At 36.0% G+C, this 25,419-nt stretch overlaps 3 protein-coding genes across 4 annotated transcripts in view; 1 reads left to right on the top strand and 2 right to left on the bottom strand.

The window, feature by feature from the left end:
- The window catches only part of si:ch1073-396h14.1 (disintegrin and metalloproteinase domain-containing protein 10), a 31,454-nt gene extending 20,996 nt beyond the window's left edge, over positions 1-10,458 (top strand). The window contains 7 exon segments of the mRNA XM_048164056.1: positions 4,456-4,616; positions 6,195-6,366; positions 6,524-6,668; positions 7,420-7,603; positions 8,289-8,388; positions 8,563-8,783; positions 9,260-10,458. Of these exon segments, the coding sequence (XP_048020013.1) occupies positions 4,456-4,616; positions 6,195-6,366; positions 6,524-6,668; positions 7,420-7,603; positions 8,289-8,388; positions 8,563-8,783; positions 9,260-9,364 (1,088 nt within the window). The 3' untranslated portion in view covers positions 9,365-10,458.
- Positions 10,212-17,037, bottom strand: LOC125251135 (lipoprotein lipase). 2 transcript variants are annotated; one of them, XM_048164077.1, is made up of 10 exons: positions 16,725-17,037; positions 15,679-15,863; positions 15,404-15,583; positions 15,181-15,292; positions 14,859-15,092; positions 13,702-13,944; positions 12,160-12,280; positions 11,855-12,064; positions 11,374-11,469; positions 10,212-11,291 (listed from the first exon to the last, which is right to left on the bottom strand). In XM_048164077.1, the coding sequence occupies exons 1-10, from the start codon at positions 16,825-16,827 to the stop codon at positions 11,270-11,272; spliced, it is 1,506 nt and encodes a 501-aa protein (XP_048020034.1). In that variant the 5' UTR covers positions 16,828-17,037; the 3' UTR covers positions 10,212-11,269. The 2 variants fall into 2 exon arrangements, with proteins under 2 accessions (XP_048020034.1, XP_048020044.1); XM_048164087.1 differs by having other exon boundaries at positions 11,855-12,061; positions 16,725-17,035.
- Positions 17,038-19,537: 2,500 nt separating this feature from the next.
- Positions 19,538-24,978, bottom strand: lpl (lipoprotein lipase). The gene is made up of 10 exons (XM_048164066.1): positions 24,702-24,978; positions 23,688-23,875; positions 23,433-23,612; positions 23,198-23,309; positions 22,138-22,371; positions 21,808-22,050; positions 21,561-21,681; positions 21,200-21,379; positions 20,970-21,077; positions 19,538-20,832 (listed from the first exon to the last, which is right to left on the bottom strand). The coding sequence occupies exons 1-10, from the start codon at positions 24,805-24,807 to the stop codon at positions 20,781-20,783; spliced, it is 1,524 nt and encodes a 507-aa protein (XP_048020023.1). The 5' UTR covers positions 24,808-24,978; the 3' UTR covers positions 19,538-20,780.
- Positions 24,979-25,419: the final 441 nt, after the last annotated feature.

Below are 25,419 nucleotides of genomic sequence, written 5' to 3'. Positions count from 1 at the left end.
AAAAGAACAGCATGAATTTCCATAGTTCATACTGGTCTAGCTGTTGAACTAGCATAACCATTCAGTCAAGCAGCATGGTCCAGCTTGACCATGGAACTCTTGCTGGTTAGTTAAGAAGCTTGCTGGAGACACCAGGGGCCAGTTGCACCAGCTAAGAGACATCTTAGCATAATTGTGTGACAGCAGTTACAACTTACATGATACTAAATGTTTATGCATTACACCATTGAACTTTTCCACTGGACTTGTATCCTCTTTAAACAAAATTATTACAAAAGCTGTATGATATATATTTTTCTGTTTGATTTCTTTCCTTCTTTCCTTCTTTACACATTTTTCCATTTGTTTACTTATTGCCTTGTATACATATTTATTTATTTGTTTATTTGTATTTCTATGTTTTCCTGTTAATTTTTTAGTGTTAATTTAATTACCTCATAATTTTAGTGATTGTTATATATAATTTTTTTTATTGCTTCTTAATTCTACATAATTTCATATTTTTATTTATTTTTACCAGTTTTAGTATCTATTTATTTTTCTGTTTTATAGTATTTATATATTGCCTTTTAATTTTGATAATTTATATACTACTAATTAATGATATACTGCTAATTTTATTTCATGATTATTTACGTATCATATTTAATTGAAAATGTTTTTTGTCCGAAAAATTTGAAATATCAACCATAACAGGATAAACCTGAAATTTGCAGCTTTTTAACAAAACTTTTGTTTACAAATTTGTGTGCATGTTATTTCCCAGTTTAAGTAAGACCTAACAAAGGTCTGTTGTAACCCAACCGAGCAAACGATCATCCCACTGGTCCAGCGTTGGTCTTTTCAGCAAGGTATTCACTCATATTCCAATACATTCCTTACATTTTGACCCTCAATGGCTCTCAGATCTCTCTGAGCGGATGCTTTCACAGAGGTAGTGCTTTGTAAATGTATACTGGCCCCAACTGGGTGCAGTATCTGAATGCCACTGGGATCTCATATGGCCAGCAATCTGAGTAGTCATTGTTTTGATTATTATTGTTGTGGTTGGAGGTGCAGGCCACCAGCTGAGATCCTAGAATGTTGCCATGGGATTAACCACAGCGCCCTCTGTGATTGGCTGAGAAAGGGGGTGTGAGTCCACGGTAATGGTGACATGTGACCAGAGAGCTATGTGCACTAGACCTCTGCCCCTGCCGCAAAAACTAGGCTAACCACATTCCTTTTACCACATGTGCCTCCATGGCAAAGCCCTCACGTGAGGAGATTTCATTAGACATGCATATTAGCATCTAAACACCATGCAAATCCAATATCAAGTTGCATTCAATTCCATATGGGATGGGCCTCATGTGTAAACTTGTTAATTCAGGCTTTTTTGGACAAACTTCACAGCGGTGATGACTTTGATGTTACTTTCTAGTGCTTTAGCATCCAAACATGTTAGGAAACATGATGGATGCCAATTCTCAGATCTGTAAAATTTAACCAAGACATCTGCAAGTCCTACAGCAGTCTTTTGGCCTTGTTTTGACTAGGCTTGTTGTCACAAATTAACTCCATGTTAGGCTGTAGGCTGCAGGGGTTGCAATCATACTTACCCAACAAAGGTGCATTACTCTACTATAGCAGCTTGGGATGTTGTAGAGTCAATGTTTTTGATGGATGGGTGGTTCTTGTATTTTAATGCATAATGACATGGACCTTGGACTTGGATCTACTTTAATCCAAGTCTACTTTTAACAAATGTAGAATTGTTTGTTGTATAGAGTGCTGCTGGTATTACATATTTTTGTAGGCCAAAACGCAGAAATGAGTTTTTAGCCAAAAAGGACATTTTAGCCCAAGTCAATGTTTTTTTGTTTGTTTTTTTTTTTTTTTATGGGTTTTTGCCTAAATTCCTGAAATAAGGTGTGTGGTTAACACAAGCTCAAGATATTTTCATGTTTTATTCTACAACATAAAATACATCAGTAATACCTCATTGTGATTGGTTTTTAAAGTCTTTACTTGTCTTGGAAAAGGCAGTTGCTAACAAGTGGCTAAATGGGACTACAGAAGTTTTCAGGGACATTAAACTTCTGAACAGGTAAACCCATCTACTCTCTAGTGTGCTTCCACAGCCTGTTGTTAATCATCACTCTTGCAAACTATTCTAACTCAAAGTTTCAGGGAAAATGTTTTTTTTTTAAATAAAGTCTGAAAGAGTTTAATAGCTTAAGGTGATGTTGTAGTCATGCAACCGTGGTGTAGTTCATTCATAGTCTACATTAGCTTTTATTACTGGTGATTGTATTTAGGTTTAAAGTTTCATAAAAGTTTTATTCATTTGTGAAGATTATGATGAACAAAATGTTTAATGGTGTGGTCACATTAGCAAAACTTAGTAGACAAAGTAGGTCCATTGTCAATAGTGCTGCGAATGCTTACACAAAGGTCAGTTCTAAAACAAACAGCTTTATATAGATGCATAATCGGGCTTTAAGAGTTAAACAATCTTAGGTCCGATGTGAAATCCGCTTGGAAATTTTCACCTCACACGAAATTGCAGATTGTGTGGATTCCTTTAAAGATGACTGCATTTCGCCCACGGAATTTCACCGTAAAAAGGTAAATGTGACCGTACCTTAACCTTTTTTTTGGCCAAGGGAGATTATTTTCTGCAATAATCCTAAAGCCAAAGGAAAAATCCCATTGGGTTTTTGTCAATGGAACCATGGTGATGCTAACTTCTGGCCTTCAAAAATACATCATCACTGCAGCACACGGTTGGCCTGGTACAATAAACAACAGAGATATAAATATTCCCATAGTCCTCTGGTATCAAGTCCTACTTTTGCAACTTTTAAATACTATCTTGTAGTTGGTTTGGGCTTTTTACTGATTGTTTCGCTTGGTATAACCCTAGATCATGATGGCTTCTCTCAAGTGACTGCGTTGTGGTGCCAATCAACAGCCTTGTGTCCTAAAAACCTTGTGACAAAAATGGCTCCTTGCAAGTCCAGTGGAAAAAGAGCCTGATATAGCAACTGTGAAAGGCAGCAATGACCCTGAGGCACCATCCTGGTCACCTTACATGTTGTTGAATGAGTTCTGTAAAGATGCCTGTGAACTAGAGTACAGTTCACCTTCATTTCATTTGGCCCTGTTCTTAGTCAGTTGGGATGAGTAAGCTCTGCAACCATGCACTGCATTCATATTCCATTACCTAATTGAATATAGCCCACATAGTTGGTTTAATGTGTTTATCAGGACCACACCATCCTTCTTCTAATAGCACTATTGCTGGTTAGACATGGTCTGCGGACCTTAAAATTTCAAAGCGTAGATTATTTCTTATAGTAATAACATATAAAGTTTAATAATCCAGACATACATAAATAATAATGATATATAATAAACTATTATATAATAATACATCCTATTCTGAGTCAGTCGATTTAGCTGCCATTAGGAAATTTTAGACAAGTTTTATTTGAAAACATTTTAAAATTCCTGTGTTTCTCTAAATTAGAACCAGTGACAAATGACTCAGCAATTTAAATGAAGACCTATTCCTCATGTGAGAATTGTGGCGTACATGAGATACAGATGACGACCATAAAACCTCTATAAACCCACAGTTCACATAAGTTTTATGTTTAGCCAGTTTATCCACCCACAATGTATGGTCCTTGTAAATCCCCGCCCGACAGGCGCAAAAAAAAAAAAAAACTCCAGCAGCCTGGTTGTGAACACAAATCTAACAACATCTGAAGTCATAAGCTTGACCTTTGATTTTGCCAGACTAAAAGTTCACAGTCTGGATTAAAACAAGCCAGGACTTGGGACTTTGATGGACCAGCTGATCTTGACCAACTACAAGCCTAACCCACCAGCAGACTTGAGTCAGTGATCATGTAATTGGTTAGTGCTGTGCGAAAAAGACCAGCTGTTTGTGATCAGCAGTATAACTGTCTGTTGGCATTGTATAAGCTCGAAACACAGGGGAGCTCATATAAGAAAAGCAACTCTGCAAGGGGTTTTTTCTCATTCTCTACAGTATGTAAATCATGACAGAAGATATTAAGCCAACCTAAACTCCACCGACACATTGATTTCCAAGAAACACGTGAACTTAGAGTTTGCGGTGCTAAAACACAAATTCAAACTCAAGAAAAATGTCTTGCATCAATCTAATATTTGCTTTAACATAGGGGTGTCCAAATTTGGTCCTGGAGGGCCACTGTCCTTCAGAGTTTACCTCTAATATGCCTCAACACACCTGCCTGGAAGTTTCTAGTATGCCTAGTTAGACCTTGATTAGCTGGTTCCAGTGTGTTTAATTGGGGTTGGAGCTAAACTTGCAGGATTGGACACCCCTGCTTTAACACATGTGCCTGAAGTTAGCATATTCATTATTGTGGATTGATTTTTTGTTAAAAAAGTTTAAATTTTACTTTCTCTGATTCTCAGATGACTGGGGAGGAATCTGCTCTGAGATGATCATGAAGGATGGTCGCAATTCCAGCCATAACACTGGTTTAATCACCCTTCAGAACTATGGCTCCTACCTTTCTCCCAAACTCGTGCACCTGACCTTTGCCCATGAGCTGGGCCATAGTCTTGGAGCCCCTGTGAGTATGTCTGCCTTTGCTGTCACCACCAGCTGGTTGATATCACAGACAAACCTCTGTCAGTTTAATTAATAGTTAAAATCAGTGTAGGAATGATTAACACCAGATTTGCACATCAAATATGGCTGCACTCTTCATTGGCTTTGTTTGTTTTGTTTTGAAATTGCATACTGCTACGCTGTTGCCAAATGCTGGCTGGCTTTAGCATAGCATGTCACACTAAAGAACATTATCGCTATGCTGCATATCTAAATGCCTTTTAATGATTGGTGAACTTTTCCACCTGTAGCAGCCGTGTACTTCACACTTCCTAGGACTCTATGGAAGATTAGTTCTGTCCATGTTCCCTTTATATGTTAAGTCACGTTTGACAGCAGAGGGCTGACAAGCATGGCTCGTTGTTTCCAGGCTGATTTTGGGATGCAGTGCAGATCAGAGAATCCACATCACCTGTGATTTATGGGAGGCCTGGGAAAGGGGCCAATGCCCTTTGGCCCAGCTATCTCATTTCATTCTTGGAGCCACAGAGCTTGTGTGAATGAAAAGCTTAATTTGTATACCTGGAAGTAGTTGTATAACTACTTCATAGCCATGGAAAGATATTATCAACAGCAATCAAGTAAAAATAAAATTAATATTACACATAATAATATTTTATATTATTTAAAAAATTACTGCTACAACTACTGCTACTAATAATAATAAATATAAAATAAAATGACAAGTAACACAACACTATAGTGTGTGCTTAATTTGTATACCTGTAACTACTTTATAGTCATGGTAAAAAATAATATGAATATTATATATAGTCATATTTTATACATTTACATTGTTTAAAATCATCAATAATAAGTATCCTTTTATGTATATATTAAAAAAAAAAAAAAAAAAAAAGGCTTATTAATGAAACTCATGTAAATGCTCAATTTTAGGCTAGTTAATAAGTATTGTCTGCAGTCAAATATGTATAAAAAATATATGGGCCAATAACTATATAGTATTAAAAAAATAATGCTTGTACATCTGTTGTTGCAACTGTTCAACTGTTCTCCAATGGAGAATGGCAACTAACTAGTAGGTTATTTGATCCTGATCTAGAATGTTTTAGTGATGCACTAATTCTGATTACCGCTATACGCAAAGCAGCACTATGATTATAAACACTACTTTATACGGAGGAAAGAGGAAAAGAAAATGTAATTGAAACTTTTCTGAAGACATTTTCCTTAAGAGATACATTCATATAAATCCCCACCCTCAATTCAATGTTTGTATTTTTCTTCCTATATTTCAAGCATTGCAAACAGTGTGCTTACAGTGCCTTGCTCTGCTGGCGCATCTGTGTTCTCTTCTTTGTGTCCGTCTTTAGCGTGTCACATCTCTAGCCTCTGTTAAAGTCCTGTTTACCAACTTCATAATATTCCACATAAATGACATTTTAGGAAATGATTGCAATGCAGTTTGTGTGCAAGTCCGGAACAGAGATTGGCCAAAATAAAACTAAAAACCATTTATGGCCGGTCAGCCGGTGCATCTATAATGTTTACATTTTACTTTGTGTTTTGTCTGTGGCAGCACGATGAGGGTTCTAAATGTGGAAGCCTGGAGATCACTGGTGGCAAAGGAAGGTTCTTGATGTTCCCTCAAGCCACCAACAAGATTGAGGAGAACAGCGACAAGTTCTCCCCTTGCAGCCTGCAGCACATGAGTCACATTCTGAATGAAAAGAAGGACAGATGCTTTGTAGGTAAGACGCGTGACTAAAGTCTGGGATGGGATGGATATGCTAAAGAACATTGGCTTGTCTCAGTCCTAAATCATTCCTACAGTGGGGCTTATCTCCATGGCTTCATGGCGTGAGGTTAACCTAACTGACTGGAGATGTACCGGTTTTGTCCTTTCAGATAGTGAGCAGCCCATTTGTGGGAACCGCATCGTAGAAGAGGGTGAGGAGTGCGACGTGGGCCACAATGAAAGTGACCCATGCTGCTACAGCTCGAAGGAACCTTCAGGCATTGAATGTCGACTGAAGCCTGAAAAACAATGCAGGTTTGCATCAGTCCATTTTGTATCAGGAGGATGACCTGTGGACTTTTTTTAGACAAATTAAATTTCTTTACTTTAAGGTCCAAAAATAGCAACCCTTAGTCAACCCTTGCAGTCCACAAGACCCTGCCTTGGTGATGTAAAGTCACATCGACTGTTGGATAACAGACCACTGTCACAGAGAGGGCTTTCCAAAAGTATGTATCAATGGTGCTGGGGTGATATTAAGCTCCCTTTTGATAAAATGACAAATGGGAGACCTTACACCAGGAGTGTCTGGTCCTGCTCCTGGAGTTGCCACCTTCCTGGAAAGTTTAGCTCCAATCTTAATTTTACCGCTGAACCGGCTAATCGAGGTCTTCCAGATAATTTGGAACTAATTTCAGACACCCTGCCATAGGGCAAGGGTGTCTAGTCATACTTTTGGAGGACTATCTTCTTGTAAAGTTTAGCTCCAACACTTGTTAAACATACCTGAACAACCAAATCAAGGTCTTCAGGATTACTTGAAATGTCTTGAAGTGTTGGAGCTAAACTCTTCAGGAAGGTGGCCCTCCAGGATTTGGGTTGGACACCCCTTCCGTAGGGTCTTGTGGACTACATGAAAACATGCAAATAAAGGCTATATCAACAGCACCATTTGGAATAGGTTCTAAGAATGTCTGAACTTATCATAGTTTTTCAGGTCCACCAAACCTACCTCCTTGAAGTCGATCATTGGTAAATATTTACCTTACAGTTATAACTATCTCAGTCCTAGCCAGGGTCTGTGCTGCAGCTCCCATTGTGCCTTCAAGGAAGCTGGGCTGATGTGTGAACGCCACTCTGAGTGTCGCAACCAAAGTGTATGCTCCGGTTCCTCTGCTGTTTGTCCAGAACCTCCCGCCAAGCCAAACATGACAACATGCAGTGATGGCACACGTATCTGTTTCAGTGGGGTACAATCTTATATTCTTATATCTTATATTCTTTTTGGCTGTGTTCACACTATACTAATCCGATTTGGATTTCAAATACAATCTGGATTTCTACTTGCTGTCCGCATTTTGCAAGTAATGAAATCTTGTCTGTTTCAATTCAGTTAAGTCCATAATCAGGGTATCTGCATATTTACATTGATATCTGATCAGACCATTCAGACTGAAACACATCCAGATTTTAATCCAGTTTCAAACCACATATGGGTGTAGTTTGGATCACGTTTGTTAGCATCAGATTTCATCCATTTTTTTAGCTATTCAGAATACAAAAAACAATGTATTTGAGTTGGATACTCCACAAAATCTGTATGTCTTGAGGACATACAGTATGTGATACACATTTGTGATTTTATTGAAAACAGCCCCTTTTCTTGGGCCAAAGTCATTAAAAACATCATATTGTCATAAATGATATCTGTTTGCATGAAGAACATTGGGTAGGCATTAGGGAATAAAAAGACAAGAGAAATCTAAATGATTGTTTTTTTGTCTTCTGATCAAAGTTTGTGGTTGCAAGCTGAACATGGAAACATTTTGGCTTAATGTGCATAGTAATGATGCAAATTGGGTGTATTTTTGTGTATTATCCTATTAAACAATGTGACATCCTCTATAACCAATGTCTTGTGGCTTGATGTTGCAGGAATGTGGCGTGTCTCTCTGCGCATTGTACAACATGGTGCAATGTGACTGTCCGGGAGAGAACAAGACAGAGAAATGCCACATGTGCTGCCAGCAGAGAGGTAACCACAATGTCCCGCCACAAGAGAACGTGTTTACTGCTCCAAATAAATTAGATGCATAAACAGCTGTTTGCGCTGACATTACTGCTTTATAAAAACGTAAATTAAGCACATATGTTCTTGTATCCGACTTTTATTTTCCTTCTTTGGCATTATTCTTTTTCTTCTCCATAGACAAACCTAATACCTGCGCAAGCACCACTTCTTCGGTTCTTTTGGACTACTTTGGTGGGAAACGTGTGGCTTTGGTTCCTGGATCGCCCTGCTCTGGAAACAGAGGCTACTGCGACAAGTTTAAATTCTGCAGAATTCTAGATGCTGACGGCCCAATTGCAAGGCTCAAAAATTCTTTCCTCAAATTGGATGAGTTTGATGACCTGGCCAGTTGGATGAAGGTTTGTTGTTAGCATTTGAAACAGTCTAATGTAGCATGCTAGCATTGGCTGTTTTTTGTATTTCCTTATGAGACGACCTTGCCAGTCTGGTGTAAAATAGTATGTAATAGCTTTAATATTTTTCAAATTGGGCACTAATACAAAATAGGCTACTAGTACTACTTAAAATAACTGTTTTAAGTTGTTTACGGACCTTTCATCCACAATACTGTGAGTTGACAGTGGTACCTCAAATCATATGGCATATTGAGGAGAGTCGTGTTGGAGGTATGGGTGGGCTCTTTTGACTTGGACCAATAAGGAACCAACTAGCAACTAAAACACTCAGAACACATTAGCAACTATATAACACTATTCAAGCATCCACATGATCCTAGCATCGGGGTTGTAATTTTCTTCAAAAAATCTGTTTTTTTGTTTTTTACTTCACTCAGTTTACTTTATACCATTTAAAACTTCTCTCTTATCTTTCCTAGGCACATTGGTGGGCAATTCTTCTGGCTATTCTCACCATTTCAGCAGTAATGGCTGGGGTTATCTGTGTTTTTGGACAGTCCCTTGAGATTGATGACGACAGGTAAATATCTCTCCACTCGGGGCCTTCCAACTGGCAAGAAACCCCTGCAAGCAAGAAAATGTTCAAAACACATAGACAGATACACAGCTGAGAGTCATGCACAGCATCTGTCCAAACATGATTTGCCTCTTTCACTCATATGTCTCACACCATTGGTCTTTACAAAGTTATTTTATCTCCAGTGCTGTTTTGAGGATTGAATACTGTCCAACTTTTAACTATAAATCATTGATCTCATTAACTTTGTACACAATGTCACCTACATTTATCTCAGAGAAATCCAAGAACATGACATTCTGAGAATTTTGAGAAAGCCAAATAATCTCAACATACACAACAGATGGCTGTAGTTTCATGGAAAGCTAGAATAAACAACAGGTTTTTGGGAATGCTACAATAAAATACAATATGTGTCAACCTGCAAATGGCTTACTTTTGGTTGTCTCTGCATATTTGGTTCCTCCGGAAATCACCGGTTCAAAACTATATCAGCAAGTTCAAAATTTCGTGTTTTGCAATCTTTTGGCTATCGCGACACCAGTTTGTTTGAGTTGCTGGATTTGCTTTCATGATTTTATCTCTTTGTGTCATCCTTGGGGTGGTTACCAAGATAAGCATAGAGAACTAAGTGACATTTAAGCTTGAATGGGGTAAAAAAAGGTCAAGAACTATTTAATAGGAAATTGTAGTTTTTTTGCATGTTCAACTAATATGAAAGTGTAAATAATTAAAATAGTGAGGCTAATTCGTATGAGTAGTATGTGCTCCAAGAATTTAACAAAAAATACATATGCAAAATTAATGTATAAAACATTTCAAGTTCAGACATTAAAAAAAGGCATACATTTAGCTCAAAGATAGAATTTTTTTTTAATAGTTTTTCACAGTGTACAGTTCATTTTATTGATGTACATCATTTTTCATGAAAAAAATGTATAAAATGTTGTAGCATTTTGTATGATGTAGTATACAGAGTAAATGTCAGTTCCAGTATTTTTATGGAATATTTTTCCTGCTTATGAATGTCGATTACCTATATAAAGTGCAAAAGAGGAAAAAAAAGAAACTTGTACCAATAATAAAACATATTCAACACAATAGATTTTCATTTATGTTTTCATTTCCTTATGACTTTTTAGATTAACTTACTGGAGTTGACTTAAATGTGTTTTCTGGATGTAATTGTTGCTTTTGCTCAAATTGTTGCTCATGCTAAACATTCAATATTTCAAGTGGTGATATTAATGTAGGCTATTTGTTTAAATTTTCCTCAGTGAAACGTACCATCAAAAAGTTGTCTTATAAGGTGCAGTCACATTAGTGACAATTTTGCAGGTGAAAAGATTTGTTTATTGTCAAAAGTATAACGATGTATGAAGCACAGAGCACAGAAGTCACTATCAAACCAATCATCTTTCTTTTGTTGGTGTGGAAATCTGCCGCCCCACACAATATTCCTAATCGCATTGATTCCTACTGAAATGACTGGATTTCGCCCGCGAAAATTCGCCCAACAACGGTAAACGTGACCGCACCTTTAACATGAAACTTCTAGAGTATAATTTATTACAAAAAAAGTTTAACACAGAACAGACAGATAAGTAATGTAGTACAATGTTTTCTTGGACAGTGTTTGTAGCCAAAAGAATCAGCATCACTTATAATGATAAACTGAATTAATGACCTAATTCAAACAAAAAAACTATTCAATGAAATCAGTCACATTTCATGGCTTTTTAAGCCTATTCCATATGATAGTACAAAAGTCCACAATCCATCTGCATGAATCACATTCATAGCAATACATTATTCAATACAGTACAGTCTCAGTGCAGTTGCAACCTTAATAAATAACATCTGTATAAATACATTTGTTGAAGTGCTTCATCAAAATCTCTTGCAAATCATTTCATTGGCTCTTCAATTTAGGCCTGCGTTGGAACAAAGAAAATTTTATATATTAACTATTTTAGAATAAATGTGAAGATTTTAATTATAGTACGCTATTGTCACCTTTTAGATAAAGACCTCCATGGTTCCCTGCATTTCACGAATATAACTTCCTGAACCGAACTTCCTGTTTGGGGATCTTTCAAACACAACACAATCCTAAAAAAAAACGAAGAAGGAAAGTTGTTAGATACTTAAAAATCTGTGAATATCACTGTGTTAGATAAAACATTACATCAGGTGGCATTTAATGTAAAGAAAGCAAACTTTTCAAACAAAGCATTTTGCAAAATTGAACTTTGTTAGGTTTGAAATGATAAAACAGTAGATAAGTTCAAAATGAAGACACATTGTGACATTTTCTGGTTGCGAAGTGTTTCATAGTTAATGTGATGAATTACACCTGGAGTTACTCTGTTAGAACACCTGTTTGAACCGAGGAAAACTGACTTCCTTGAGACCAATTCATTCAAGTCATTGAGCAAAAGTGGCTCAGAAATGTTTTAGGTTCATTATATCTAGAAAGTAGAAAGTAGGAACATACTTTTTTTGTGTCTCCCCAGCTCTGACTCTGACTTTATGGATCTGTACGTCAGAATTTGTGGAATCTCCATACCACCACGAGGAGAATAAAGTGAGTAAAGAGGAACTGGACTCCTCCCATTTAAACTTCAGCATCAGAATATCTCCAATGTCCTTCTCGGTTACCACAAGGAATGAATGAGTCTTATTGGCAGTGATCTTCTCCTGTCTGCTTGTTGAAATAATTTAAAGATAGTAAGCAATGACATTTGATTTGGTGTGAACACTATATAGTTGTCTTTAGAAGATATAAGATTGATTACTCACACATTCAACTTGAGATCTTCTGCTTCACCATTGGTACCGTAAAGTGAGACTGTCAGGGCTGGTTCCGTCTCTAATTGATTTATTTTTCCAAGGAAGTTGATTTTCAGCTGATAGTGAAAAACTATGAAAATAAAAAAATGACCAAATATTGTAGCACCCACAACCAGGGTTATTGTCGTTAACTAAAGTGCCCCTAATATGCTATTTTAAAGGATCCTTATTTTGTCTTAGAGGTCTCCTACAATAGGTTTACGTGCGTCAAAGGTCAAAAATCACTTTAATTTTCTCATAATATACATTGCAGCATAACCTCACAGTGTCTAAAACGGTTCGATAAAGGTCTTAGGGGTCTCTCTAAACCCCTCCTTTCCGAGAGCCTACTCTGCTCTGATTGGTCAGATGGCTCAGTCTGTTGTGACTGGTTTACTGCTTACAGCGCATGTAGGAAACAAAATGCCTATTACCATATCTGAATTTCAGCACAGAATCTTCCTTAGCACTTATACAGTGATAAGAAATGTTACGATTGCTGTGATTTTACTGTATCAATTCGAGCCGAGTCCTCATCCTTTGGAAATGAATGCAAAGTGGATTTGCATTCGTGAAGGAGAAAATCATGACTTCTTGATGTGTCGACAACATGAACTAGCATATTCCAGGCCTCAGCTGAGGGCAGGGCAAAGTAGACATTGCTCGAAGAGCAGCCAATGAAGCCCAAAGGCTGGCATTATGCAAATGTGTTACAAACCCTAACATTGTGTTACAAATATTTGCAATGTTACAGATTTGTAACGCATCCTGATACAAACCTACATAGTTTTGTGACACATTTGCAGGGTTACAAGTTTGTAACTTATATCCTGTAACAAACCTATGAAGGTTTGTAACATTTGCAGTGTTACAAGTTTGTAACACATCCTGATACAAATCTATGTAGGTTTGTAACACATTTGCAGGGTTACAAGTTTGTAACTTACATCCTGTAACAAACCTAAGTAGGTTTTTTACACATTTGCAGCGTTACAGGTTTGTAACTCACATCCTGTTACAAACATTTTTGGATGTGAGACTGAAATTACCATTTATGTTTTTTACCGTTAAATTATGACTCATTTCTGGAAATTCAGAATTGGTTCTTTCTGTAATTTTTGATATACACTTTGATTTTTTAAAATTTTTTTGTAGACCTTTTATATTTACAAATGGCTTTATTACACGAAAGATAATATCCGAAAAAGCATAATTGGGGCACTTTAAATAAAACCATAAAAAACATTCATTACTTGAAAAAAAACATTTACTAAACATTTAATAAAATGAAATATATATAAAAATGTAAACTTATTTTTCATTTCAGCTAGTTGCCATCACAACATTTCTCAATTTTACTTAAAGTTGAAGCACTAAAATAACTAAAAAAACTAAACTAAACTTTTACCCCCCCCCCCCCCCAAAAAAAAAGAAAGAAAAAAAAAACCCTAAAATGTAAAAATAAAATAGAAAACATAAAAGTAAAATCTAAAATAAAAACTGGACACTCACCTCTGAACGGCATGGAGCCTCGTGTCTTGGTGAACATCTTGACACTTCGTGCCTTCCGGACTTTGCTGACTTTGTAGCCCATGGTGTTGCAGCGGTTTTTGCGACATTGGAGGCACATGCCGCGGTCGAACATGTCTTTGCTCCCGCAGCTGTACGCCCTGCTAGCTTCCTCCTCGTTCAGCAGGGAATCGATGAACAGATGGATGGACCTCTCATGCTCACATCTGATGGCATTATTCATGGCTAAGAGTATTAATGAAACATAAATGATAAGATTTTAAACTTTATAGTCACACAAGTACATATCTTGGTTCTTAGCAGAGATGAATGATTCCATTGTCAAAAGGTTGCATCACTTGTAGCAAAGGTTTGTAAGTTGCCAAATCAAATTAGAAAGCCAGATTATGAAAAATGTGATTATGAAATGCTGTCACAACCTCCTGATACATAACTAATCTCTTTCCATTACAAATAACAAACATTTCTAGAAAATGAGTGTCATGGCTAAAAATGCAAAAAAAAAAAAAAAAAAAACATTTTATTTGGAAAAAAATAGCATTGGTACAATAAATCAGCATTTATTATTAATTAAAATGAACTGAATTCATAATAAATAAAAAGTCATTTATTTTACATTTTTATAATTTCTATTAAATTGTAGTCTTTTTATATATAATTTGTGTGTGTGAATATTTTACAAAATAATATTTTATTTTGTGTTATTAGGATTTATGGTCAGCATAAATTGTTGATTTAAAACAAAAAAAAAATACATTATTTTAAATAAATTATACATTTTATTAAAATCTCAACATGTAATATATACAAATATTTTAATAATATTGGTTTTAGGATTTATGATAAATCAGTATTTAGAATGTATTATAAAAATAAGAAAATTTATTATATTTATTGTCATATTTAAGTATTTTATATTAAAAAATGTTTAATATTTAATATATAAATAGTAATCTTTTTAAATAAATATATTTTTATATGTCAAATTGCTACGATGCTACAAACTTTTCAACAATTCAAGAACCAACTGCCCCATGTGCATGTATGCTTACTCATACTATATATTTTCAATCAATTTTGGTGAAATATTTAGGTAAATGGTTATCAAACATTTAAATATCCCAGATTGGGGTCTTTACCAAGTATTCCATAACTGGCAATTTTCTCCAGAGCTCCTCTCAAATTGCAGCCAGGCTGGAAGTTTCCTCCATTAGGGTATATATCTACATGGCCGACCGGCTGCTCGATACCGATACTGAGACCCAGAGAACCTCGGGCGAATGTGTGAAGGACATCTACAAAATGGGCATCATCTGGGGACAGCCGTCTGTGGGCGTGAACCCCTTCAAAGTCCGGCCCAGCAGGGTCTAGACCTGCAAAAAACCCAAATCGTTGTCCCATATACGGAGCATTTAAGACTTGTCATAAGATTTATTTCCAAAAGAAAGCCAGTGAACCTACCTGTGATTCTACCAACTTTATTCGTTGCATGACTTCCCGCAAAACCCGCAACGTGGGCCCCAAGACTGTAGCCAATGAGGTGCAACTTCTCCAGAGGAATGTTGGCAGTCTCCTTATGAATTATGTATGAACACAATAATACAAATTAGCAATCTACAAGAACAATATGCGCAACGTGAGTATGATTATGATAATTTGCCTGATTTGATTTGCTAACACAAACCTCTAGCCAGTCTATGAAGAGTCCAATCTCTTGTCCCACCATCTTTGTGTTTTGTGCTGCCACCACATAATGGTTCTGCGCCATGTCCAACCAGTCCACGACAATGACATTAGCGTTTTTCTCCCGGTCATAAAGTGCAGCAACCAGTTTCTCAACCCAGCTCTCAAACAATCCACTTACCTAAAGGAAAAGAGCTAAATTAACACTAACATACATGGGACGACTTGAAAAAAATCAGATGAATTTATTCAATGTGTGTAAAAGCGTTGATTTACCGTCCACCCGTGAATGACTAGAAAGGTTTTTGAAGTGTTGTTGAAGTCGCAGCTGTTGAGAGTCTCTGGTTTGCCAAGTACAATGTAACACACATCATCATCTGGTTGGGACGGGTTTCTCAGAGAAAACTTGACATTGGCTTTGTTGGCATCTGACAGGCCCCTTAGATCCTCCAGGAAATTACCTATGTAAAGGTAATAGCCATTGACAAAATATATATAACCAAATTAAAAATGTAATATAATGCAATAAAATAGTGAAATATAACAGTTCAAAAGACAAATTAAAATGTAATATTAAATAAAAAATGTTAGTTTATATAATTATAAAGTGTTATGAAAAATCTATATTATAATTATAAAATAAAAGATAATTCTATATAAAAAATGAAAATAAAAACCAATTATACTCCAAACTGTAATATATATATATATATATGTATATATATATATGTATATATATATATATATATATATATATATATATATATATATATATATATATATATATATATATATATATATATATATATATATATATATATATATATATATAGAAGGCATTAGCAATTGGCAATGTCATTAAAATTGTATTTTACATTTAAAAAAGTACATTTATGTAATAAAACATGAAATAAAAATAATATTAAATATTTATGCTTCAGATGTAACATGCATGTTTTATGAAACAGGTTACAAGAGGACAGTAAATATTTCCATAGTTCAACTCAGCTGACATACAAAGTGGGTGGAGCCATAGTATATTTACACTATTATCACAGCTTTAATCGATCCTCTAATTAAAACATCAACTAACATCTGGTTGACTCGAAGACATGTCAAGTAAATGGACCGACTTCTTCTACATGTTAATTCATGGATTTAAAACCTCAGACAGATGCCGGATATTAAAGATTTGGCATGAAAACGCGGGATTTGCGGTAGGAGTTAAAAACGCAGACATTAAAAATTAAACCGCGTCCAAATAAAATAACGCCTCAGGTTTTCCGAATTTCTTTCTCATGGAGCATCAACAAACATCTTACCAAAGACTTCGTTCGAGAAGTTTACTTCCTCCAGAGCAGCGACGAACAGACCAGTGAAGCTTAATATGAGCCACGAAACGCATTGGAATGAGAAAATGTTCATATCTTTTCTGCGTAAACTTTGTGCACTTGTGACCTTCGCCAATTCCTATCGCGCGCGCAGGCTGATATAAACTGAGAAAATAAAATATTCCCAAACTCCTGGTGCTGTTTGAAAACCTGGCAAATGAAATCTGAGCCTCAGACTTCAGTTAAGTTCCTAAATAGCACTACTAATAGCACCATTGGTCTCAGCCCACAGGCGGGGTAATACGGTCACACATTTGTTGCTAGTCAGGAGCTGTCGATGTCGAAGTTTTACCATAATAAAACATGCAGTTGTCACCTTGAATTAACTTTTCTTTATTTCTTTCTTTCTTTCTTTCTTTCTTTCTTTCTTTCTTTCTTTCTTTCTTTCTTAATACAAATACATTTAAAAATGTTTCACAATATTTCCATTTTTACTGTATTTTTAATCAAATAAATGCAGCCTTGGCTAGCATTAGTCTTCTTTCATAAACAAAAAAAACTTAATTATTCAAAACTTTTAAACAGTAGTGTGTATATGGGAATGGGGCCCTGAAACTGCACAGATAGTAGTTTGTATCTAAGCTTAGGTTGTAAAACTAAATGGGTCAGATAACATGTTATGTCAATATTCATGCAAAATATTATAGAGAAGAGTGAATTAAAAAAAAAAAAAACTCATACATTTTACTTAAAATTTTCTCTTTCCTTGTCATTTGAGATGATGAAGATTTATAACTCATTATGCGCCAGTACCCTAAATGCTCTTTGCACACATTGTGTCAATCACATCATAACACTTGGACCCTGCCAAAACTCTCAGTGACAACTGCGCTGTGGTCATTCCTTCCATTTGTTATAACGTAAAAGGACCAGGCACTAGAGTTGCTGCTATCATCCAAAATGTTCTTCAAGAACAAAAACAAAACTAATGACCTGTCACATGCTCTTTAGCAGATGGAGTTCTAGAAATCATTCTCCACCATACATGAACTCAGAGGAGGTCGAATTTGATTTCCCAGAAGAATTTGAGTGTGATAAGCCAAAATCACATTTAAATCTCCATATGTAACATTTTTATCTCTATTTGTGAAATGTTGCCAGAAGTACCAAAAATTAAACGCTGAAAATTTCACAACAGTCTCCTTGCAGAAGGTTCTGACTAATGAAAGTATCGGAATGTTATATTTTCATTCCAAGAACTCCATTCCATGAAAAGGGGGTGGGTATCTTGAAAAACAAGCTCCTTGTGTTTTGATTCGAGGTTACTACACGTGAGTCGCTCTCTCACTAAACAATGTGAGTCATTTGAGTGTTTTACACACACATTTTGTTATTTGAATGGATGACTCACATAATATCTTAGATGAATAGAGCTAATGAAAACAAAACAATGACAGGAAGTAGTCATTTTAATGGCTTTTTGTTAGATTAGATTAATTTAAATGAAATTTCATTTTATTAGATTATATACAGTACCACTTGCAGAATCTGTGAAAATGTGAATAAAATGTGAACAAAATAAGAGAGATCATACAAAATGCATTTGATTTTTTATTTAGTTCTGCCCTGAGTAAGATATTTTACATAAAAGATGTTTACATAGTTGATAAGAAAAAAAATAGCTGAATTTATTAAAAAGTTTGTGAACCATTGGTTCTTAATACTGTGTGTGGTTACTTGGCTGATCTACGACTGTTTTTTTGTTTTTTGTGATGGTTGTTCATGAGTTCCTTGTTTGTTCTGAGCAGTTAAACTGAGCTCTGTTCTTCAGAAAAATCCCTCAGGTCCTGCAGATTCTTCAGTTTTCATGGATTTTTTTGCATATTTGAACCCTTTCCAGCAGTGACTGAATGATTTTGAGATCCATCTTTTCACACTGAGGACAACTGAGGGACTCAAACACAACTATTAAAAAAGGTTCAAACATTCACTGATGCTCCAGAAGGAAACACGATGCATTAAGTATAACAAAATAATCTTATTTTGTTAAAATTATTCACATTTTCACAGATTCTGCAAGTGGTTCACATACTTTTTCTTGCAACTGTATATTTAAATATCTATAGAAATTAAGGCCTTGCTTAAAAAGTCAAGCTTTCCCAGATTTCTGTTGATGCTGTGAAATTACCAGCCAATTTCAAAATAGTTTTAATTAGTTTACAGTTATTTAAAATGAGTGTCACTATTAAAGCATTTTGGTGAATTTTAAAGCGTTAGTTCACCCAAAAATGAAAATTCTGTCATTATTTATTCACCCTCATTTCGTTCCAAACCCGTGAGACTTTTGTTCATCTTCAGAACACAAATGGAGATCTTTTTGATGAAATCTGAGAGCTTGTCCCTCCATTGACAGCCTACGCAACTACCACTTTCAAGCCCTAGAAAGGTAGTAAAGACATCATAAAAGTAATTCATGTGACCACAGTGGTTTAACCTCAATTTAATGAAGCGACGCAAGTGCTTTGTTTGTGCAAAAAACATCATTTACCACATTATTTACAAAATATTATATCTCATGCAACAACGTCTGCTCTTTGATCAACATTTTATAAAATTGAGTTAAACCACTGGAGTCACATGGATTACTTTTATGATGTCTTTCCTACTTTTCTGAGGCATGAGGGTGAGTAATTAATGACAGAATTGTCATTTATGAGTGAACTAACCCTTTAATTCAGTCATGGCATTTGCACATAAAATAAAGAAGGTGAAGTTTTAAATTAAAAATCTTAAGTGCTCATACATAGCGTGACGTAATGTTTATTAAAATGACATCATACAGTGCACGGCTTATAGATTCATATGATCACAACAGGCGACCAAATACTGATCAGTTCCAGTAACTTCATCCAGTCAATGTTTGTTTATAAAAATAGAGAGTCTACATGACTCAAAAGAGCTCTCCAGAAACATGTAATACATATATTATGTGCTTAATATACAAATATATACATTCATTAAATAGGGAAAGGGTACATTTTTGATTTATTTGTGGCTTTTATGTGGAACAGTCAACCCTGTCAGGTTTGGAAAACTGTGACCGTTATTTTTTTAGATGAAATGCTTGTTTTACTTCTTGGCTGTGTGAACGAAAGTAGTTTCATGCCTCATTACTTTTAACAAAATCTATATGAAAACAACCTTTGAGGTGCTTTGAAAGGGGTGATGAGAAGCAAAACAAAAGTGGCAGAATTGTTTGTTGATTTTGCTCGTTTTACCAAACAAAACTGAATCAAATGGAGGCAAAGCCTTTAAAGTGACCTGTGCCAGACCCAATAACCCAAGAAATGAAAGGTAGACATTTGAAGAGCTGTTTGTAAGTATATATAATGACAATTACAAATATTTACAGTAATCATTTCATCTTCATTCAGTAGAGAGAGGTTCTGGTCCCATTTTTTTGCTAAAGCATTTCATTGAGACGGACTGCAGGCTGCAACAAAGGCAAATCTGAAAGTTTTGCTTTCAGAACTGAGGCAAAGAGGATTAGCATAGCTAGGAAACCGCTTTGGTATAACCTAATTCACAGTACAACCAAACAAACCTAGATGTTTAGTCTCTAAGTGGAATTTCAAGAGTAATACTGATAAACCAAACAAATAGTAACATGTTTCGAATGGAATCTTTCTCCAGAAAGGAAAGTCTCTTTGGTAGACAACTAGCAAACCCTGTTAACTAAGTGCAAGTCCTTTCAGACTAAAACTGATTACTTGTATAAATATATTGCATAGAGACATGATTATCATTTTATGGATTAAATGATTTCATTAAAGATTGTCTCACAAGACCTGCAATGTGTCTTGAGCAGTATTCGAAGTGATTTTTTTGTTTTAAAACTGCACAGCAGTAACATTTTCAAGATGCAGTTTCTTGCAGGAAGTGTTTCTGGATTTGGGTCGGGTGAAGTTCGGGTCAGTTTCTACCATTCCAGTTTCCCTGGCAGATTCCGTGCCAGATCCCATCAGAGGTGGATTTCGACGTGTGCCTTTACTCTGTGTTCTGTTTGAACAAACTTCCGTGCATCTTCAACTTGTGCAATCTGCCAGAGTAAAGTGCGGAGGGTTTAGTCAAACAAACCCACCACAACAAATAAAACAAGAACATAACAACTGAACGGGGAAGGTCATTTTATGGAGCTGTATCAATAGATCGGGTGGACGGCGGATGGAAATTTACCTCTGGTTTTTGCGACTCGACTGGGCTTCTTTGTCTTTCACGAAGATGGCGGCCTCACCTCCACGGGAAAGGTAGGAAAATTCACCTTCTTTTGCACTGAAGATGACCCTGGATCAAAAAAGACATGAATTTTACATTTTGAGGTAATCTTAACTATTAAAAGGTATGAAATAAAAATAAATGCAATAAAATGTACAATAGTAATATAATAGAAATGTCTCTCTGCTTACTTAGATTGTGTCTCTCCTGATTTGATGCGTAATTTGCGAATGTGAAAGGTGTCAGGGTTCCACCAGGGCCAGCTGATGAGGGAGTCTTTCTCCCAGAGAAGTTTTACCATCAGCAGCTCTCCGATGTCTGTATCCGTGGTCAAAAGGAAGGACACGGTGGAGTTTGTGTTTAAAGCAGGCCTGTGGAATCAAAAACCATCTGTAACATCATGACCTTTTTTTTTTTTTGGTACTTAAGGTCACTGAAATCAAGGAAGAATCTCTGGATCTTAGTAAACATCTTAACATTGCATTTTTAGACTTTTGGTAGTTCATTCAGAATCTGTCCAGACATATCTATCAGGAAATGCTGTTAACTTACATAACGTAAGGGATATTCTCCTTCTCGCCGTGGATTCCATACAGTGAGATCTTCATGGGCTGGTCGGTGTAACTTATTGTGCTCTTGCTGAAGAAGTGGAGCTTCACTTGATAATGGAAAACTGTGGGAAGATGGTTATATTAAGAAAGGATATATATATATATATATATATATATATATATATATATATATATATATATATATATATATAGTAAATAAATAAACCCTCAACTTTGGTGCTCCTTACCTTTATATGGCATCATGTCTCTGGTCTTCATATACATTCTGCTGCTCCTGCGTGTGCGTATTTTGTTCACACCGTATCCCACCTTGTTGCAGCGATTCTTGCGGCAGCTGAGGCACATGCCTTTGTTGAAGCTGTCTTTGGAGCTGCAGCGGTATGCCAAGCTTTGTTGCTCCTGGTTCACCAGTGAGTCGATGAACAGGTGAATGGCACGCTCATGGGAGCACTTCACGATCTGATCCATGTCTACAGAGAACAGAGAAAAAAATAATGTAAGCTTTGTGATTTTGAATTCTAAAAACATCCGAGGAGGACAATGGAGGACAAACGCACTTCTTAAACCAGTAGTGGCCACCATCAACACAGTGTTCTGGAGGTCACAGCCAGGTTGGAAGGTTCCACCATTGGGGTAGATGTCTATGTGGCCCACCGGCCTCTGAATCCCAATACTGCGATCCGGAGAGCCACGAGTGTTGGTGTGAAGAACATCCACGAAAAGGGCATCATCTGGGGAAAGAGTGCTTTGGGCATCTGCGTACTCAAAGCTAGGGCCAGCAGGATCCATGCCTGAAAATCCAAGAAGATTGACACATTTTAATTTTAATGCATTTTTAAGGGTTTGAATGTTAAAATCGAAACTTGACACCCTGAAGTCCCCAATATACAGTACTTCAAGCAAAATTGAAGAACAAACTGGTGTCATTTCAAACTAAATCCGGCCAAAAAGAAGTTTGTTTGGAGTTTGTTTCAAGAGTTTTTGACAGATTGCAAAAGCAAACTTTCCAGGAAGAGTTTACTCCGGGTGGTAAACAGACATAGAGTTTGTTTTCTGCAGTAAACTTTATCTTATACCTCTGAACTACCACTGGTCCATAGCGATTACGAAATTGGTAGGCGTGGCTCTGAGACTTTGCTTTCTTTGACGTGGAAATCTTCTCTGGTTCATTTCTTCCATTAGGTCCATCAAGAACAGATGCGAGTAAAAAAATAATCACACCGCAGAGCTACTTTATAGCAGAAAATTATATTGTACTTCTAATTGAAAGTGACACTGACACAAATTGTTCATGTTTAATACCTCCAAACTGCTTGATTTTAAGCAATCTATTGTAGAAAGTATATAAATAAATGTGACCTGACTGGAGAGCTGAATTGCAGAGCTGGTGCAAACATATTTATGACGCTATGATCTGTAATTTCTTTAAGGAAAGCGTGCAGCACACATTTACATATTCTTCTAAACGCTTTTCTCAGCAGTGTGGGCGACATCAGGATGTTCACTAACAGTATACCGCTGCTCACGTATTTTAAACTTCTGCTTACCCCTAAGCAAAGAACGAAATAGAACTTCGCCGCAAGTATATTGGTGCCTTAAGAAACAAAATCAAGTTACCTGTGATTCTGTTAACCTTATGTTTGGTGAGAAGGCCAGCGATTCCCGCTACATGAGCGCCAAGACTGAAGCCCAACAGATGCACTTTCTCCCAAGGATAGTCAATCTCAGCCTGGATGAAGAAACGAGACATGCAAGATAAAGTTTACTGCAGAAAACAAACTCTATGTCTTCATCAAATGCTCTTTCTTGTCACCTTGACAGAGCACAAAACATCTCAGAGTGTTTAACATACCTGTAACCAATTGACAAACATGGCCACATCCTTGCCCACTAGTTTGGTGTAGGCGGCTGACGTTGGGTAATGTTGTTGCGCACGGGACAACCAGTCCACCACAATCACATTGGCTGTTGGCTCTCGTTCATACAGGGCTGTTACCAGTTTGGGAACCCAGCTCTCAAACATACCGGTGACCTGAGTTGAAATCATTCACGTCATGCTTTGCACGTTCATTTAATGTCTTCAACAAAGTGTAGCAGAAGCACTTACCGACCATCCATGAATTACTATGAAAGTCTTGGAGTCTGGATTGAAGTTACACTCTTTGATTGTTTGGGGTTGACCTGGAACTATGTAGCAAAGATCTTCTTCGGGCTCTTCGCTAGTCCTAAAGGAAAACTTGGACTCAATGTCGGTGAGGTCCATCATCCATTCTGTGGCATTTTCCATTAAGTTATCTGTCCAAAACCAGATCAACAATAAGTTTTCCAGCCAGCAATATACAACACAGTGCTGCTTATATTAAATGCTTTTACTTGTAAGCTGCTTATAATTATTTGAAATTAACATTTTAAAGAAGCTTATCTTGCATGTGCTTATGCTTTTTCCCTTATTTTGTATGAGGAATTATTTCCAAATGGCAAGCTTGGATCTTTTCCCAGTGCTTGACTGACTATACATAAAAAATGCTTTGCTATAATGTCCTTCAGTATGTTTCCATAACTTAAATACATGTAAACAAAGCCCCAAACAACCATTTGACCTACCTTTAACAGATAATTACTATCCATATCGTTAAAAGTCAACAAATTCTACTTGTTTTTAAGATATAAAGTTTTATAAATTGTTTTGTAAATGGTAATTTAAATGTTTAATAAATATATTAATAATAAATGAATAATAACTAAATAATAAAACTTAAAAATACAAAAGATGAATAAAAACAAGGGAAAAAAAAAAAAAAAAAAAAAAAAAATATATATATATATATATATATATATATATATATATATATATATATATAATAATCTGTGTAAATATAAAGGTATACATTTATACAAAGAAAAAAAACTCATGCAGGAGAAATAAACATGCCTCCTGCGGACACAGATCCAATAAGATCGCTTTCCGTTTTTTGTGCATATTGATATTTATTATGCGACTGCCTCATCAAAAATATTCAGTCAGCTAGGCGCCGGAAAAGTGAACTTTTAACACTTTTTAAACTTTATGAACACAACTTTCATTCTATGATTTTATGAAACAAATAAGCTTTATACTTACTAAAAGCGGTAGAATCAATCGTTGGCTCAATTGTGGTTTCAAAACCCAAGCAAATGTAGGCGAAATACATCCATGATATAAAACACGCGCTGCTTACTCTCCCCATTTTAACAGAATTATAATGATCACGGATGCAATAACTTATTATTTTGTATTAGAAGCCGTTGAGATTCGGGTATTTACAATGTTACAGCAGATTAATATTCCAGTTGGGGGTAGCAGCTGCTTTGGATGTGTTATGTCCAGAGTTTCTCTCAAGAGTTTAAATCAGTACCGCTTCAAGCGTGTCTTTATTCTGTACTGAGGGACCGTATGCAAATCAGCGAAATTCTATTGGTCGAAAGAGGCAGGGTAAGGCCAGATTTGACCAATAAAAGACCAGGAACCCCTACACTGACTCATCACTTACAATTACAAATCCGTAAAGTTGTGAGGCCCCTGAGAGTCTACAAGCAAATCAATTTCTCAAGGTCTTTCTTTCAGTTCCTTTCCTATTTGGGGGTCAAAATCATGACGCCCTTAACATGCAAATGCAAAAAACGCAATACACATAGTATGATGAATAATTATTAAAAATAAATATAATTGTAATTCATTAAATTACAGTTTTATTTTTTTACCTTTAAATGCAATTAAGTCATTTTTAAATAAAAGTCATGTCTAAGTGGTGTAAGATTCTTAAAAAAACATTTAAAAGCTTGAAATAAATATAAAAAAA

The sequence above is a fragment of the Megalobrama amblycephala genome, linkage group LG2 (assembly GCF_018812025.1).
Source record: "Megalobrama amblycephala isolate DHTTF-2021 linkage group LG2, ASM1881202v1, whole genome shotgun sequence".
In the NCBI taxonomy this organism is placed as follows: domain Eukaryota; kingdom Metazoa; phylum Chordata; class Actinopteri; order Cypriniformes; family Xenocyprididae; genus Megalobrama; species Megalobrama amblycephala.
The sequence above is the reverse complement of the archived record's forward strand: the minus strand, read 5'-3'. Positions and strand labels throughout refer to the sequence as shown.